The sequence below is a fragment of the Sminthopsis crassicaudata genome, chromosome 6, assembly GCF_048593235.1.
Source record: "Sminthopsis crassicaudata isolate SCR6 chromosome 6, ASM4859323v1, whole genome shotgun sequence".
Taxonomy (NCBI): Eukaryota; Metazoa; Chordata; class Mammalia; order Dasyuromorphia; family Dasyuridae; genus Sminthopsis; species Sminthopsis crassicaudata.
The window spans coordinates 76,353,070-76,372,734 of record NC_133622.1 but is presented as its reverse complement, the minus strand read 5'-3'; the positions used below and the strand labels follow the sequence as shown (position 1 = coordinate 76,372,734).

Sequence of the window (19,665 nt, the reverse complement as noted above, 5' to 3'; positions counted from 1 at the left end):
GAGGAAAAGAAACTTTTCCCTTCCTTCCTCTTCTCTCTCCCCTCCCCCTCCTCCCCGCGCGCGGTGTGGTGGTCCCCAGCCGCCTCCTCCCTCGGCTGGCAGGTGCGAAGTGCACCTGAAGAGCCCATCGGGGCAGGTGCCCCGGGACTGGCCCCGACTTTTCGTTCTGTCATTATTCTTCTTAGCAGGGGGGTGTGCGTGTTGCCTTTGGGGTGTTTTCTTCCCTCTCCAGAGACTCGGCGGTCACCGCCGCAGGTCCCCGTCTTCCTCCATCCTCCCTCTCCGCTGCTGTCTGCGAGTCAGTCTGGTACCCTGGTAGCTCTCCCCAAACCCCCGCCCGTCCCCACCGGTGAGGGTGTGACGGGGTGGGGGCGGGAGGAGTGCTCCCGGTGCCCCCCCACCCCCGCGCTCGCGCGCGCGCACACAAGCACACAGACACAGACACACACACACCCCTTCGGTAGAGCTGTCACCAGTCCCCCAGAGGGGGCCGGGGGGAGGGGCAAGGAGAGGGAGCCAAAGCTGAACCGGAGGGAGGGAGAGAAACAGAAGGAAAAGGAGAGAGGGTTTATCCGGCTGGACTTCCCTGCCTCCTGTCTGTCTCTGCACCTACTCTCCCTACCGGCAGCAGCAGCATCAAACAGTCTTCAGGAAAGGGAGGAGGGGGGTGGATTGGTGTGTGCGTGCGTGTGTGTGTTTGTGTGTAAGGCTGGGGGCGGGGGGGACGGCGATAGGGACTGGAAGAGCCGCTGTCGGGGGTGCGCATGTTATGTGAATGTGTCTGGGAGCGTGTCTGGGTAGAAGGGTTGTAACCCCTCACCAGGACTGAACGCTGTCGCCTTCTCCTGCGCTTTAACAACATTATTACTATAACCACCGTGATTACAGTTATTGTGGTTATTATCATCATCCCCATCCTTATCACCATTCTACTATTATTGGACTTGTTGGCGGCGGCGGCGGCAGCGGGAGTCTCGGAGGCTCCACAAGCACCTCACCATGTCCTAGAAAAGGTGAGTGCAGCGAAAATCACTTTGTACAGACAGCGGTGCTGGCGGCGGCCGCGGCGGAGACCATTTCTTTGCGGAAAAGCAGCAGCCGGCGGAGCGAGCTCTAGAATAGTTTTTGGGCAAGGGGCTGCGGGTTGAGAGGTAAAGGGAAAGTAAGTGAAGGCCGTGGGTAATGGGAGATGGGAGGCTTTGCGGGGTTACCTGTGGGGGGCTGGGGTGTGCTTTTGGGTGGTGTTATGGGGGGGCGTTCCTGCTCCTATAGAGTTTTAACCTAGGCTTTGCAAAGAAACTAAGATCCAAATCAAGACCAGCTTTCCTCTGAAATCAGCTAAAACTTAGTAAAAGAGACACGTCCATTGCTTTAAATAATAAATAACTCCGCAGCCGGCTGCTCCCCTGCTATCTCCTCTCCCCATCGGGTAGCTGGTCTGGGATCCTCTCTCGCTTCTCAGCTCCAGAATGCCCGCTAAGTCTGAGAGTGCGGATCAATGTTTGACCGGTTATTAAATCGGGAAAGTACGCGTGACGGCGAGCCCTGCGGCGAAAGTTGTTCCCCGGGTGCTGAAGTCTCTGGGACTCTGGATCACAAGGAATGGAGTTGTAGCTTGTTGTCCCGGACATTTGTGTGTGAAAGTAGGGAGCAGCAAACGGATTCGCTGCCCCGACTTCCCGCTCGGGAAGGGTTTTTGCAAGGGATTGAACCGATTCTCGGTGGATTTGAGGCAGCGGCGTAGGTGTTCTGGCCTGGATTCTCGAATGGTAAAGACAGGAGGAGTTGTGAGTGAGGGGTGCCCCGATCTCTGGCTTTGGCGGGTGAGGAGGTGAGGCGGGGGAGGGGAATTATTACCACAGCTGCTGCTGCTGCTGTCCGTGGGGCTCTAAGTCTAGGAGGCTTGGGGGGTGGCGGGGGGAACTAGATTTAGGTGTGTACGTCACTGCTGCAGACTTGGAGCCAAAGCTCTGTACGGGTGTATACGTTGTGCATAAAAAGTCCTTAGAAATCCAAGTTATGAAGTCCTATCATTTGCTTAGTAACTGTAGAGTTTAGGTGGGCGGGAGAGATTAGCTGAGCTGAGATGGGGGAAACCAAAGGGAAACGGACATCTTATTGCAGACACTCTTTTTATTTTAATAGTTTTGTTCCTGCTATCCTCTTCATTTATTTCTCCCAGTTGTCTCCTAACAGTTTTAAAGAAGTGAAAATCCTCGATGGTAAAAAAGGCCTGGCAGAAACCCCGAAGCTAAACTAGGAGGGGAAAAAATATAAAACAGAACAGTTCCAGTCCTTGACCCTAGTGAGTTTTTTGGGGGGAGGATGCATTTAAAAGGTTTTACTGCATTGACAATCTACTGCTACTCCCGAATGGTTTAGGCAAGGAAAATCTAATGGGAACGTGATCATCCAGCTCTTATAAATCCGTGGTGGCAAGGGCTCCTCGGCTGGGAGATAACTGGAAAAAAAAACCGAGGGAAGGGGGCGGAGGGAAGGCGCTTTGCTGCCAATTATAACCCACTACACTCCTCCATAGTACTTGGGGAAGGCCAGCGGCACTGATTGCTGCTGCTCACCTGGCGCTGCAGGTAGAGGGTGTGAGGAAACACCCAGATTGCCAATCCTCTGAAAAGAGAGCGAGGACCCCGGCCCCTTTTAACTCCTCCCCCACCCCACCCCTTCCAAATGAGTAGCAGACTTATTAAGGAAAAGGGAAGAGTGAGTTTGAATGCTGTGCATTTGGACAAGAGGTGATAAGCAACTGGGAGAAGTCATAGATCTCATGCATGCATTAGTGTCGTAGTCTTGTCCCTTCTGTGGCTTTAAGGGGGAGCCACATATTCCAGGCTGTGTCGCAGCAACTTTGTATCAGTCATGTCGCCCGCCTAGTGACTGACAATCTCGATTCTCCAATGAGAAGCCAGCCTGCCCGGTGTAGCGTGGCCCTTTGCTTTTCTCCGGGCCAATAGGAAGGGCTTTGAGAGGCGGGAGCTCAATCTGAACTTTATATCAGGACATGTGACCTGCTTTTAAAAGGATCGGCCCTCTAGCTCCCCCCACCCTCCCCTCCCTCCTATCTCCCCTCCCACCCGCTGGTTGCCCAGGCCCTGCCCCCTGCCTCTCTCTCCGCGCCCGGGGTGTCATTGGGCTGGAGAGATAGAGCCGACTTCAGGCTCTGCAGAGGAAACCCCGTCACCTGGGCGAGGAAGCTTTGCTGCTTCATGTTCTCTCCGTGCACGGAGAGCGGCACTCACCCGCCTGGATGTGATAGCACTTAAGGGGGCTGCGCAACAGCGGCGACCCGGCGGTGGTGGAGGGAGGTGGACCTAGCAACAGGTAGAAGAGCCGGAGACCCCCGCGCAGGAGGGCGGCAGGTGTGCAGGGGCTGCAGCGGGGCTGCTGTCGGCCGCTCCGCGCTGCGTGGTGTTCACTTTGAGAAGGGAGAAGGAGCTGCGTAATCCGGAGGCACAGTCAGTATGGGGTGTGTGTGTGTCTCTGTGTGTGTGTTTGTGTTTTGGTTTTCCACTTTTTATTCTCTGGCCGCCAGAGGACTATTTTGGAAAAGAAAAAAAAAAAGTTTTGGCCACTTTTGCTAAATGCCAAGAGCATGCAAGCTTTTGGATGCCTTTGGTAGTTGAAGTTCGGCCATTCTCCCTAAAGATCGAGTTTTTGATTTTATTTTTGTCATTTAATCCTTTTTCAATAGCAATTGAGGAAGCTCCTAGATCCCTTGGGAAAGTGAATCCTGGGGCGGTTTAAATAATTATTGCTCCGGAAAAGAGGGCAGATGTAAATAGTCACCCTGCAACCTTTCCTCAATAGTTATCCAACTCCTCAGATATAGATATTATTCCTTCTTTTGCATCACATTGTAAAAAACAAGGGAATACCTTTAAACATAAAATTTTACATGCTTTTGTATTGCTTTCTAATTGTTATTACAGATATTTACTTTGAAAGCGATATCCTTACTAACAATGAACTTCATGGCAGGTGATGAAAATGCAGCTGGAGAAAATAATTCTTTTACGAGGAGAAACGTGATTTTTCCTTTAAGGAGAAAACTTTTTTTTTTTTTTTTTTTTTTTAAGGCTAGGTGACTCAATGAAATAAGCAGAGAAATCGGAATCAGGTCTGCTCAGTTGTAACTGGTTTCACCACAGGCTTACTTGGATGACCTTGGACCGATACCTGTTACTTATTCTTGTCTATAAAAGATCAGAAAATAATATTGATCTATCATAAAAATGATGAAAGAATAGTTAATGAACTTTACAACTGTCATCTATTATGATCTATACATTCTTAAGAATCCAACCAAAATTTAAGGATAATGATATAAGGCTTATTTGTGTTTTGGCTATGAGTGAAAATGGTTTTTGAGATGAATGTAAATAGGCAAGGTATTCTAAGTAAACTATCTAATAGGGAAAAAGATTTATGTTTTAGCCTTTCTAAGAGCATCCGAGCCCCTGCCATAGCTTATTTTCACGTCTCTTAATTCTGGATAAACTCTTTTAGTAGGTAGATTATTGCATGGAAATTAAGGAAAGGGATTGCTGCTTTTACCTTATCCCAAGGGTCTTGTATTGCAGCTTCCATTCTGAAGACTAGGTCTCCATATCAACATCTACTAGAGCTTACTTTTGAGTAAGGGAAAGCTTTTCTTTTCCCTTCACTTGTGCATCCTGCCGTGGTCAGCCTGTTAACCAGCTAGTATGTCTTAAATGATCATACATTTATTGGCTTCTATAAAAAAGAAAAGAAGGAAATTGCACTGTATACAGATAACCGCCTCTGGCCACATTTTGTGCAGGTCCAAGGATATAGCCCGGGTTCCTCTGAGTAGATTTGGAAATAAAGTATAAGCCTGATTCACTGGGTAGAATTAGCCTAAAATAGTCACCTGAAAAATAATTTTCATTTAACCATATAATTCTATTAACATTTAATGGATTTCTGAGATCATTATCAGAATAAAACCATCTATTGTATAGTTTGCTTAGACTTATTGCCAATAAATCTCATTTTCTCTTTTTGATAGGATAATAGCTTGGTATATCAGGAGATTGTTTTACGTATGGTATATATTATAATAACTTTTGATATTCTCCCAAGAAAATGTGATGCTTAAAGATGATTTTCACAGATACTTAAGTAAATTTACCAGTACAGTGCTTATTAAGAGTTGCTGACTACTTGGATAGAAATCTTTAATGGAGTGTCAAAAAGCTTGGTTGTTAGTATTTTACTGTCATACACACATATTATGAAAAGTTTCAATAAAGATAGAAAAAAATAAGAATTCTTTAAAATCTGAAGATAACCCAAAGATAAGCAAGATATACAAAGATATAAGTGACAAAGATTTTAAATGATCCTTAGAAGCTACAAGAATAGGCCTAAATTATCTCAGATAAAAGTAAAGTGTGGAAAAGTTAAAGCACCTTGATAGGAGACTTAAGGGAAATAGTCCTGTATTTAAAGAATAATGTAAGTGAATAGAAGAAGGAACAGATTTATTATATCTTGCTTTAGAAGTCAGACTTGGACAAATGGGTGAAAGTTTGCACAGAGTCAGATTTTGGCACACCATAAGAAAGAATTTGATAACAAAAAACACAACAATAAACCAACATTTGATGCCTCCCAGTGGCTAGGTAAAAGGACTTGGGGTAATGACACTTCTTACCTAAAGTGTTCATGCAAAGGTTACATGATTCTCTTAGTGATAAAGTTGTATGTGGGAAGGCTAGTTAAGATGATATATAACTCTAACATCTATCAATAGGTTTTTTAACTGGCTGATAGTGTGATGGGCTGCTTTTTTTTTTTTTTTTAATCTGTTTTTTGGCCGTCATAAGTATACTTAAATTCTAATTTGATATTTGAAAAAAAATGACTATATCTTTAGGCTTTCTACAAATACAGCAACTATTCATTAGCTTTTTATCTTAATCTGAATAATACTCAGTATAATTAATCCAATTTTCCTACTCAATTATTTTCAACTAAAACCCTTTACCCTTTATCCCTACACATTTTTGGAATATCCCTGACACATTTTTGTACTGAATTATCAGCACATTGATTCAGCTTTTGTGGTCATATCACATCCAGCATTTTGTTTGAGGTTGTTAAAATGAACATTGTTAATATGAAATAGCCCCTTTTAAAATTTTCTTCCTTTTGCTCTGATTTTTAGAATATTTTTATCTAAAAAAACTGATGAAATAATGCTCTTTATGCTAAGATAGCCTGTAAGTATTAATATTAATAGCAATAAATTGTCTTTCAATTATTTCAGCTTTAAAAAATTCTTTTCCAGTCATTAAATCCCATTGCTATCCCAATGCCTTAATGCCAAGAATTTAGGAGTTATTGAGAGATTTCATTTTCTAAATCATTTCATGTCAACTTTCTGGTTTATATTATAAAATTTGTGAAGTGACACTATACTTTTTTTGTGGGGAAAGGATCCCCCAAACAGCTATACAACATAGGCCCCTTGTGTAATACAACATATTGAGTCCTGAATTTAAGAGTCTCAACCCCAAGTTCAACTATGGAGTTAACTATTTAGTAACTGTGTTTCCTTAGACAAGTTATTTAACCTATTTGAGACTCAATTTCCTTATTTATAAAATGAGGATACTAATGTTTGTGCTGCTTATCTCAGAGTTGACATATGAAATGAGATGATTCATGTTAAACATTTTATAAACTACAAAGCACTATATAAATGTAAGCTAACATTATCTCCCTCTTAGTAAGTATTGTACCAAATAGATAATAATATTAAGAAGAGTAGGTGGATAGTTCCTTAAATCAAATTGCTTTTCTTAAATGTGAAACATAAGAAATAATTGTTTTGTTGTTTTTTTTTTCAAATTACCTCTGTAGATACTTAAAACAAATATGGTAAAACTGTCCCTACCCTTAGCCTCCTTTGCAGCTAATTGTGTTATCGATGTTAATTTTCAGGATTTCCATAAATTCTCTCCTATGTGGGAGCTATCACAATTTATAGATGATACCATCTTGAACAATATATCTCTATATAATTATTGAAAGCTCTCTTGAGAAAGGGACAAGTGAGGTTCTTTTGTTATTGCATCACATCCAAATAGTGTATTGTATTAAAATACCTGGGAACAGGGTCATGAAGGGGTCTACAGATGATACATTTTGCTTTTTTTCCCCCCAAATACATTTTGTGTTATGTCTCATTTGAATTAATCAAGTTACAGGTAGTTTTGTCAATGCTGGGATTTAAGTCTATTCATTTTGAAACTACTACTTTAAAAATTCCTAATTTCCTAAATATTTTTGAACTTTTATTTTAAAACATTTAAAATTCTGATGTTTAATATTGTGATATATACTTCCAGTATGTTATATTTAAAATACCTAGAATTTTTATCAACATATAGGGTTAATCTCTAATTTTTTTTTAGTTTGGAGAGGAATCAAAATATGAAGTTTAAGGGTTTAGAAAATTTATAAAATTTGTATTTCTTCAGAATTACTTGATATTCTTAAAATAGTATGATATATATCCTTTGCTTTATATATGGAATTTTGTAACATTAATTTAGAATTAATGTCACTTGAATTAATTTCTTTTATTTAACAAATTTATTTGCCAGTTATGGAGACCAAGGGATACCACAGTTTTCCTGAAGGCCTAGATATGGAACGACGCTGGGGTCAAGTTTCTCAATCTGCTGAGCATTCTTCTTTGGGGTCTGGAGAAAAGACTGATGAAAATAACTATATGGAGATTATAAATGTAAGCTGTGTTTCCGGTGCTATTCCAAACAACAGTACTCAAGGAAACAGCAAAGAAAAACATGAACTACTCCCTTGCCTTCAGCAAGATAGTAATCAGTCGGGGATTTTAACATCTGATATCAAAACAGAATTGGAATCTAAGGAACTCTCAGCAACTGTAGCTGAATCCATGGGTTTATACATGGACTCCATAAGAGATGCTGATTTTGCCTATGATCAGCAGAATCAGCAAGGAAGAAGCCTAAGTCCTACAAAAATTTATCAAAATGTTGAACAGCTGGTAAAATTTTATAAAGAAAATGGCCATCGTCCTTCTACTTTAAACAGTGTGAACAGGTCCTTGAGATCATTTATATCTGATTCTGGAAATTCTGTGAATGGTAGTATCATGCGCTCTATTGTTAAAAGCCCCATAATGTGTCATGAGAAAAGTCCTTCTGTTTGTAGTCCTCTGAACATGACTTCAGTTTGCAGTCCTGCTGGAATCAACTCAGTGTCCTCAACTACGGCCAACTTTGGCAGTTTCACAGTGCACAGCCCGATTACCCAGGGAACTCCTTTGCCATGTTCCCCAAATGTTGAAAATCGAAGCTCTGTGTCACACAGCCCTGCACATGCTAGCAATGTAGGTTCTCCTCTGTCTAGTCCAATAAGTAGCATGAAATCCCCAATTTCAAGCCCTCCTAGTCACTGTAGTGTAAAATCTCCTGTCTCTAGTCCTAATAATGTCACTATGCGCTCCTCTGTGTCCAGTCCTGCAAATATCAACAACTCAAGGTGCTCAATTTCCAGCCCTTCCAATACAAATAACAGGTCTACTCTTTCTAGTCCAGCTGCTAGCACTGTGGGATCGTCTATCTGCAGCCCAGGAACTAATGCCTTCAGTTTTTCTGCTTCTGCCACATCGGTTGGATCCAGTACAACCCAGGATGTGGTTCCTAGTCCAGAAATGAATGAGAGAGGTACTCAAGAAGTGACATTTCCTAAAACAGAGGAAATAGAAAATTCCATCTCTAATAATGGTGTGGCTAGTCAGCTTAATATCGTACAGTATATAAAATCTGAACCAGATGGAGCTTTCAGTAGCTCATGTCTTGGAGCAAATAGCAAAGTCAATTCTGATTCCCAATTCTCAATACCAGTAAAGCAAGAGTCAGCCAAGCATTCATGCTCGGGTACTTCTTTTAAAGGGAATCAAACAGTAAATCCATTTCCATTTATGGATGGTTCATATTTTTCCTTCATGGATGATAAAGACTATTATTCTCTATCTGGAATTTTAGGACCACCTGTTTCATCATTTGATGGCAATTGTGAAGGCACTGGATTTCCAAATCCAGGCCTGCCAATGGGAATTAAACAAGAGCTTGATGATGGTAGCTATTACCAAGAAAACAGTCTGCCTTCATCTGCCATTGTTGGTGTAAATTCAGGTGGACAGTCTTTTCACTACAGAATTGGAGCTCAAGGCACAATATCTTTATCAAGACCTATTGGAAGAGACCAGTCTTTTTCACATTTGAGCTCATTTCCTCCAGTCAATACATTAGTTGAGTCATGGAAATCACACAGTGACTTATCATCCAGAAGAAATGATGGGTATCCAGTTCTAGAATACATTCCAGAAAATGTGTCAAGGTGAGTAATTGCCTATCTTTTAAAAATTATTATTACATCATAATTTCAAAATTGGCTTTTTAAAATCTTCAAGTTTGTCTTTAACTTGTCTTTTAAACTGTTAAATTTATATATGTTCTGATTTGTGGTTTTAATTTTGTCTTAAACATAATCATTTTGTGTGCCTGCTATTCTTTTTATATGTTGTTACTTATTTTTGAATAAGAGGAACAAAAAAAAATCCCTAAGTAGCTCTTTGAAAGTTGCTTCAAAATATTCAAACAAACAGTAGTGCTTTCATTTTGTAGTAGTTCCTGTTTTCAATTTGTATTGTCCAGAAAGTGTTGTTTATTTTATATTTATCAATTTTACTACATTTACTTCTAATTGTCCAGTACCAGGTTTTCTTCTTTGTCAATTTACTGATTTGAGTTAATTAGGGATGGGTGAGTGTACACACACACACACAACTTTAAAAAAAGAGGATCTTTGTCTTTGAAAAGTAAAATTGAACCCAAAGATCTGTTACCCCTCAAGTTTATTGAGGGAAAGGCATTATTGTTTTCATATAAAAAAAAATTAATCATTTCTGTAAGGAGCTTTTAAACTCCAGCATTTCTGAAGTTACTAAATGAGTAACTTGTATTTTTTTTTTAACTTATATTGGAAATGAAATATGTTAATGCAATTTTGAATTAGTGATTTACAACTTCTCAGTTTCATAAGACATGCTTTATTTACAGTAAGGATATCTCTTGTCTTTTCCTTGCTCTAGATAGTTGTGTGTGTGTGTGTGTGTGTGTGTGTGTGTGTGTGTGTGTTTAGAAAAACAAGGAAGAGGTTTAAAATATGACTATAAAGAATGGTTTTCAATTCTTCGTGGGATAGTTGCATTGGACTTTGCTTCAAAACTGTATTTTTATTACGTGGATATGATAAATGACTTCTACTGAATATATAACATGTACCTTAGCTGTTATGTGGTTCTTTTATGAAAAGGTGGAGTTTTCCTTATTTGCTTATACAAAGTTATTTTGTTTTTCTGTGATGGGACAGTATATTACTTTTGTAATATACTTAGCGTTGATCAGTATTTTCATGTGTCCTGCTTATCCACCCATTATATCCTAAGCTATAGTGTATTTCTTGTTCGTTTTTTTGAATGGAAGCTAACACATTTTTATAGAGTAATGTGTACATCATAATACATTGTAATGTGGATGTATTTCATTATGAATTATTGATTCATATTCCAAAGCTGTCTATATTTCTTAAAGTTCTGAGATGATACAAGTGTATTTGTGTTTAGGAGTAAGAGCTTTCATCAGTACAAACTCATCTTAAAACTTGGGTAATATTTTTCAGAAGTGTAATGTGGATATATGTGTAATGGTCATTTCCTGATATTATTAACACATAGAATTGAGAAAGGAGAATTTTAAAATGAAATGCTTGAGTTTAGTGAGATATTTTTATGTTTAAAGAAAATGTTCAATGATGGGTCACTGTCAAACAGAACTGATCTACTTTTTTTTTTTTACTTCATAGTAGTTACTGTGACATTGTGGATGTTGGCAGTTTCTGACAGCTAGGTGGCATAGCAGATGGAGCTCTGAACTTGGAATAAGGGAGACCTGAGTTCAAATTTACCTTACTTAGTAGCTTATGTAACCTTCAATAAGTCACTTCATCTTTGCCTTAATTTCCTTATTTGTAAATATAGCTAATAATTATGTCTGCTTCCCAGACTGTAGTGAGTATATTATGAGATATTATTTTAAAACTTTTTAAGCCTTAAAGTGATATACAAATGCCAGCTTTTGCTGTTGATCTAAGTATATTATCAGATCATAGATCTGAAAGTGGTAGGAACCTCAGATCTAATTTTATTTCCCAATTTTATACATTAGAACACTGAAGTCCAGGAAAGTTGTGACTTCTCCAAAGTTACAAGTTGGTGGAAATCATTGTATGTTAGCATAGTAATATCTCAGAATATACTTTATTATGTTTTTTTCTCAAAGCTATAGAATTACTATTATTGACAATCTCATGATTAATTATTCTTCTTGACTAACTCTACTGAACATTGTTCAAACCTGCCAAGTTTTTGTCTTTAAAAGAATGTATTCTTTGAAATATTTGGGATGTTTGGATCCTTAAGTATTGTGGTTTGAAACATAGGGATTAAAATTTGATCCTAGTTCTAACTATGTTAACTACTATTTTGTGATCTTTTTCCAAGAGTCAATCAATCTTTTTCTTTTATAACAGAAGTAGACTTTAGTATCTTAAAAGATTTTGTGAGTTAAATAATAATTGTGATTTATGGCGAGTCACAGTTTCTTTTCAATCCTAAATTATATTCCAAAATAGAATTTATTTTGATTGTAATAAATATATATTATGTTGGTTATCATTACATAATATGGGGGAGATGGAGGATTGCTAAGTAAAGATGGAGTAAAGGGTTTTCAACATATTTTACTCTTGTAGGCAATGTGTATGTGTGTAGTGTGGTGTGCCATTGTTTCAGTTTCAGTGTATTCTAATAAAGTGGCCAATTTTTAGTAGGCATTACCATTGAATATAATATATCACATCAAAGCTAAGTTTATGGCACTTGGATTATTGTTAAATTTTGGTATTAACACATAGTATTAAAAAATCATTTCTGTTGTTTAAGGAAGTAGCTGTGTAACCGTAGATAGGTCACTTCTTCAAAGTCTTAAACTCTAAAATTTGTTTATTTCATTGCTGAGATAGTCATCTACATTGAAGAATCAAGATGTGATCCTTCTTAAATTATAAGATATACTCATCTGAATTCAAATATATTATTGATTTCATGATTAGCTATGGATTGTCTATGTAGGATAATGTCCCTGCTGTTTAGCCAGGAAAGAGAGGAAATTTGACCTTTTTGGAAAAGTAATGAAGTTTTTCATCAGGTATACCTTTTTGTAGAAACTTTGTGTCATTCAATATGAATATGTTTTCCTTGTTGTTTTTTTCTTTACAGTATTCCTTATAGAAACAAAGTATTATTATTTGCATACCATTAGATGTTTGTGGCAATGATGATTTTGATAGTATCGCAATATAGTACTCACATTGATTCATACTGCAAATTCAAAAGTTTATTTTTCTAAAGAGTATATTCAAGTAAGTTTGCAAGATTTAATCTTAGTTTCTTTCTTCAATTGTTCTTTGTTATACTTTTTTCTTTTAACTCAATTCTTTGGCAAATCAAGGCTGTCTTTGAGAGCTATAAGGAGAACAGCTTTTCAAGGGCTCTGTGTCTTCAAAGAGGGCTTTTTTCATTTCTAAATTTAATGGAATTTGGTTATGTTTGTTGCAGAGGAAAGGAAGGTAAAGTTCTGGACTGATGAATTTATTGATATAGCAAACTGAGTGAGAAAATTCCGTTTCCAAGGCAAGTTGGTTCCTTTTTGCAACTTAGAGTCTTAAAGTTGTTGCTTAGAGACCAAAGGCTAAGACCATCACACATCCAGCAGTTAGAGGAAGGAGTGGAACCTAGGCCTTCCTGATTTCCAGGCAGGCTCTATGCAGGCAGGAAGAAGTGCTGATGAACTGATGATACAGTTGATGCTTTTGATTAGTGGTCAGCATCTGAATTTAATTCCTCACAATGTAGAGATGGCTGGAGTTTGGAGGTATTCAGCTTTAGCAAGTGAGCTGTTTACTCCTTCTCTATAACCTTCATAAACTTGAAGTGCTCTGAAGAAAACTGAGATTAATTTTCTATATGCTAATGTTATTTTCATTTTATAATACATTCTTTGCTCAGGAGAATTCATTGATGTTCTATGTTGATTTTTAAAAAAAATTTATTTTAATCTAAATACAAAATAAGAGAAAAAAGAAAAAAAGACAGAAAAATAAAACAAAACAAAACATTATCATATGGCCAATTGAATATCAGGAAAGATGTATGTAAATATGTAACAATAAGTTTCCATTTAAGAAAGCATTTATAATAATAAAAGACTTGACTAAACATCTTTGTTTTCTTGTAGGTTATTCTTTTATTCTCTGCTGCATACTTTTAAATTTTATTCTTTTTACCCCTTTTTAAATCCCCTCCTTTCCTCCTTCCCTCCTTCCTTCCCTTCTTCCCCCCTCCCTCCTTCTCCCTTCTTCCGTCCCTCTCTCTTCTCCCTCCTTTCCCTCCCTCCCTTCCCCCTTCCTTCTTTCCCTCCCTCTGTCCCTCTCTCTCACTCCCCCCAAAGTGATTACAGTTAAAGGCAGATATATTTATATATACATACATTGATTTTTAATCTCATCTCTTTTATTTGCTGAGGCAATTGAGGTTATATGACTTGCTCAGGGTCACACAGATAGGAAGTATTACATCTCTGAGACCACATTTGAACTCCGGTCTTCTTGACTCAAGACTTCAGGTGCTCTAGCCACTGCGCTACCTAGCTACTCTAATCTCTTCTCTTAAAAAATGTAACAGTATTATTTCAGTAGCAGTATCTATGGTTTGTTCATGTCTCTTGCCAGACATCCTGGTTAAATAGGAGGAGAATATTTTAATAATAGTAATGGTGGTGGTAGTAATTAGTAATTATATAGTGCTTATTGTGTGCCAGACACTGTGCTAAGAACTTTACAAGTATTATTTCATTTGATCCTCACAAGAACCCTGGGAGGGTAGGTATTGTTATTATCATCCTCATTTTATAGGTCAGAAAACTAAGGCTAGCAGTGGTTAACTAACTTACTGAGGATCACAGAGCTAGAAATGTCTGAGGGCAGGTGTGAAGATAGATCTTTGTAATTCCAGCCCAGTGCTCTATCCACAGCATCACATAGCTGCTGCTTCTTCTCTTTTCTCTCTTTGCTCTTTACCCTCTCTTTTTTCTTGTCAGCTCCCCTTTCCTCCTTTCCTTTTTCACTGAACTAACTCGTCCACCTTTGTCGATGTGGACAGATACAGTTTCTCCTTTGTTAGTCTGGTTTAGCTGCTCCCTGGTTTATCAATCCCTTTACTTATTTGTGATAACACAGCAGACTAGTCCCTGGAGCACTATCCATCTATCTTTCCTTAGTCTACTGTCACCCATAGTTGAAGTTATTTTGAAGGCAGCTTCCATTACCTCTACTTATGCAGGTTGTGATTTCTCTCAGTAGAAATGGGCAAATGGGTTCTGGGGCAGCTTACCACCTCTCCAGCCCAGGGCTTTTTTTATCTTTTAATATCTTCTCCTTAAGATTCTTGCTCTTCCCCTCGAGATTCTTGCCCTTCCCCTTTTCACTCCTTGAAGGAGAGGAGGAACTGAGCTTTCAGTCAGTCCCATAGCTCGAGCCAGGAACATTGGTGAATCTGGTTACAACAGGTTGTTTGGGATTGTAGGTTTAGATTTGGAAGGAGCCTTAGGATGAGAGTTCAACACTCTCCATTTGCAGATTAAGAAACTGAAGCTCAAAGAGAAGAAGTTGTCTGTGGCCAAGTATGGTAAAAGGCAGAGCTGCAACTTGAGTCTGAGTACTTTAGTTCTAAATAGTCTTTTCCAAATTACGTTTTGAAAAATCATAGAAAAACCATGAAATGTGTTGAGAGTGTACTTTGTGAAAATATGTATAAAGTACTTGATAAATATATGTGTATAAATACATGTATATATATACATTATATATAATTTAAAATTTTTGAATGAATTTATTTTTTAAAGCTGGTGTTTTAAAGAATATTTTTAGGAAAGATTTCAAAATCAGACTTGTTTCTACTAATGATTCATTCATAATTTGTGGTAAAAACTAGTAATGATTTTTATGTTGAAAACTTCATAATGTACAAATTATGATATTAAGTAACTTTAAAAATTAAAATCAAAATATTCCTTGCAAGTATGTTTGTAATAGTCTTCTCCTACAAATATTTTACATGGTATGTCTGAGCAATGAGGAGAAGAGGTTTATTCAGGCATCGTGTTAAAAAAAATAAACTTACTAAAAATTAGAGCTATACAAATGTGGAATGGGCCTCTGTGGGAGATATTAGATTTCTCCTCGCTGGAGGATTTTCAGGCAAAACCTATTTGTAGGGTATATTATAGATTGAATTTTTACTTCTGAGTAGATTGGACTCTAAAATGTCTTCTAACTTGGATTCTCTGATTCTGATTTTATATATCCAACATACAAAAATCAAGCTAATACTATTTGTTTCCTATAGATGAATTCCCAATATAGAATACATTTCATTGTTAGCTACAGGCAGGAAATATTAAGGTTATCTAGCCTTTTAGTTTCATTGTAGTACCTAAATGAACCTGATCAGCAATAATTTATATGCTAGAGTTTCTTCAATTTCTTTGTTCTTCTTCTTAGCCTGACTTTTGCTTTTAATGTTACTAACTTTGGGTTGTTGTTATGGCTGTGGTTGTGGTTTTGTAAGGCCAATGAAATTTTATATATTTTTATTTTTGTAATTTTTATGATTACCCCTTAATTAACTCAGTATCAAAATGCAGACTCGAGTTTTGATCTTCATTTGCCAAAGCAAAATGTAGAAATTAAATGACATTTGATGCTTATATCATTTAGTTTCATTGAGAACAGGTTCATTAAAAGGAACTTGAAGTACAAAACTATTGAAACAAATCTTTATTATTATTCACTTATCATTTTAAATTCCAGGATTTCTGGTTTATCATCTAAATCTCTCTATATAAATATCTAGATGTCTAGATAAGTATTTGCCTAACTACATATATATCTACATACATACATATGTCTTTCTATACATAATACACATATATTTATTTATATTCATATACACATTGAGAGATATTTGTCAGAATGCTTATTTAACTTCAGATATTTCAATATTTAAGGCTTTCTATTGTAAAGTAATAGCTAATTTTAAATGCTAGTGCTTTTAAGAAAGCCTTACTTAAACTAGAACTCTAGTATTTATGCCTATAGAATATTTAAATTAGGTTGTAAGGCAGACCAAAAAAAACAAAACACCTGAAGTAAAAACAACTTTGAAAGCAACACAGACTACCTTCTTTTTAGGATAAGAAGTTATGATACAAATAAAGAATAGTAAACTAAAACCTTTAAAGCAAATGTGATTGAGTATAAGAAGTGAAGGCTTCATAGCCAGAGTTTTGAATCAAATGATGTCACTGATGAGAAACTGATTACTGCATGTAGGAGGAGGAATGGAGATTTAAGAATATTTTCTTGGAAAATGTATACAGAGATTTTATTTTCTGTCACTGAAAAGGTTAATCTGTGATCTCCAAATTATGCTTTTGAAGTTTTAATTTTCTTTCACTCTAAAAAACCAAACCAACTTTTTGCTTTGTTAAATAGTAACTCCACTTATATAGAATTTTAAGGTTTGCAAAGTACTTCGTGTTTTGTTATATCTTTACAATAATATTCTGAGGGAGATGCTATTATTATCTTTATTTTACATATTGGGAAACTGAAGCCAAGAGAAGGATTAGTCTAGTAACTATCTGAAGTATGGTTTGAATTGTAGTCTTACCAACTTGAAATCCAAGGGTCTATTCATCATGCTACTTTGTTGCCCAAAGACCTGGAAAAAGAAGTGTGAGAGCACCAAGTCCAAAATTCTTTAAGTACATTTGAAAATTCTTGCTTTAGGGTTCTCTTAAAAAATAAAAAATAAAAAAAAAATAAAACCTATCTTATATGTAAGGAAAAAACATGTATATGCCTGTTTTTCAAATTCAGTTTAACAAATATTTGTTGAACACCAGGCACATAGAGACTTGTACATATCTCAATTTTACTTATAAACTTAAACAATTGAAACATCTCAGTTTTAAGGGATCTCAGAAGTTATCTAGTCCAGTCCTTACCTAAGTAAGGAGTCCTGCATCCTATCTGACATGAGATTATAAAAGCCTTTGTAAACTACCAGTAAAAAAAAAAAAAACACAAAAAAAAACCCCTCCCAAGTCAGTCCAGTTCCCTTGTGGATACCTGTAGTTGTTATTTAGGCATTTTTGACGTCTAGCCTAAACTTACCTCCTTTGACTTCTCTTAGCTACAAAAAAACCAAAACAAAACAGGTTAATCCCTCTTTCCTGTTACAGCCTTTCACATACTTGACCATGGCTATCAAACACTCCATAAATCTTGTTTTCTCCAGGATGATAGTATTCACTTCTTCAGATGACATGAATTTAAAACTTCAACATCCTGGATTTTTAGCAACCCATACAGTAAGTGAGAAGGATCAGGCTGGATAATCAAATGTTTGATGATGTGCTATTGATGATAATGGCTATTTGACACAGTCAGGGAAAGCATTATGAAAGAGGAAGGACTTATACTTTCCTCTTCTTTAAATGCTACACAAGCTTCAGGTGCCTACTCTGACGTGGGGAAAGTTGAGGAGGCCATTCTGTCTGGAGTCACTTGTTTGCACTGGGCAGTACTGAGAGAAGTTTTAGGTAAGAATGGAAGGGCCGGATTTTGAAATTCTTTGAGTAATTGAGTTTGGATCAGCTCCAAAAGGAGAGGAAAGGTTTTGACTTTAGAATTATGTAAAATAAGGATAGTTTATCTGATAATGGTATTACATGAGGGAGAAAGATGAATCATGGTAAATAACTGGCCAAAATTGTGAGCTGAACCTCAAAGCCTGATTTGATGTGAAGGAAATATTAGATTTGTGGCTTGATAAATCTAGGAAGTGAAAAAAAAAAAAAAGTTGAATAAAGGTTCTAAGCTGTCAGTAACTGGAAAAATAGCAATGAGAAGGTCCCCTTTCGGATGCCTGGTTTGGACAGGAAAATAGAGTGTTCACTTTTGCATATGATGAATTTGGGTGATAAGGGGGCATTCAGATGGAAATACCTAGTAATTATCTAGTAAGCAATTGGATTTTTAGAAATGTTTTAGAGATGATGGATTTGTAACCACATAGATGTCTATTGGAAAGCCTCTACCACAGGTCATCTGCAAGTTCTCAGCAGTACACTGGGGATAATTTTATGGCGCAGAAAACAATGTAGTTAACTAGGGTGACCATCCTTTAATTTCCCAGGATGACCTTGGGGCAAGTGATTATAAATCAGAATTCATTATTTTAAGAAAAAGGAGAGGGATTGGCAAAATTAAGGGAATAAATGTTAAGAGTATATTTCAGCACACACTCCAAATAATTTAAAAGAGGTATTATTAATCAATTATAGCAATGATAACTGACATTTATATTGCACCTTACATATATTATCTCCTTTGATTTGTTTGCCTAGGAGGCAGCTGAGGGCGCCATAGTGCACAACTCACTTAACTTCTGTCTTAATCCACTGGAGACAGATTGCAGGTACTTTATATAAAGTACAAAAGTCCTATAAAGTTGGAAGAAATTATATTAAAAGCAACAATTCCACTTCCCTTTCCATTCAGTAAAAGCCTAGATGCATTATTTCTTTGGAACATCTGAAAAGAATTTGACTGACGTTTTCTATAGCTACGTAAAAATGCTATGCCCCATTTTTGTTTCCCTAGAACTTTGGTGAATTTAGTGAGCTTTTGTCTTATTTTTTACTCAGAATTGTTATCTCAAGGAACTGTGTGACATGGGGAGAAATCTGGAGGCACCTGCCTCCCAGGATTGTTGTGAGCATCAGATGAGAGAATAATTTTAAGTGCCTAGCACATAGGGAGCACTGTGAATGTTAGTTATTGTTACACATTGTAACATTCTAAAACTTAGTTTTTGTATGCATTTATGTTGCACTTGCAGAGCATTTAGCTTACAATATTCATAGAAAAGAAAATATTTTTATGGTCAACTGTAAGAAGCAGATATATTTTTTTTGCTGATTTTTCATTCCTAGGCTTAAGTGAAAGCTTTCCTTTAGGAATCCTCTAGGAGGCTTTTCCAAGGATCCTCTCTTTCTCTTTATTGCTTAGTGTCTCCTAAAATTGCTTTCTAACTATACCAAATACTGTTGTTGTTCAGCCATGCCTGACCCTTTGGGCACGCATAGTGTTGTCTTGGCAAAGATTTGCCATTTTCATCTTCAGAATTAAGACAAAGGTCAAGTGACTCGTGTATCAAAGTAGCCCCATTTGCTTTCTGGGCATACAGGGTCAAGTGACTCCCCCAAAGTCACACAAAGTCACACAGCTCCTAAATGTATGAAGCTAAATTTGAACTTAGTTGTTCCTGATTCCACTCAGAACTTGATATATCAAGCTAGCTAACTGCCATGCAAAATAAAC

The 19,665-nt window shown here is 37.3% G+C and overlaps 1 protein-coding gene across 6 annotated transcripts in view; it reads left to right on the top strand.

Annotated features, from left to right (window-relative positions):
* Nucleotides 1–420: 420 nt before the first annotated feature.
* Nucleotides 421–19,665, top strand: part of NR3C2 (nuclear receptor subfamily 3 group C member 2) — a 366,275-nt gene continuing 347,030 nt past the window's right edge. Inside the window, exons 1-2 of one of the 6 annotated variants that reach the window (XM_074273690.1) lie at nt 421–1,013; nt 7,653–9,435. In XM_074273690.1, the coding sequence (XP_074129791.1) occupies nt 7,655–9,435 (1,781 nt within the window). In that variant the 5' untranslated portion in view covers nt 421–1,013; nt 7,653–7,654. Of the gene's footprint in view, nt 1,014–1,658; nt 1,770–3,131; nt 3,485–7,652; nt 9,436–19,665 lie in introns of those variants that run through there. The other 5 variants (XM_074273687.1, XM_074273689.1, XM_074273691.1 and 2 more) reach the window with 5 other exon arrangements.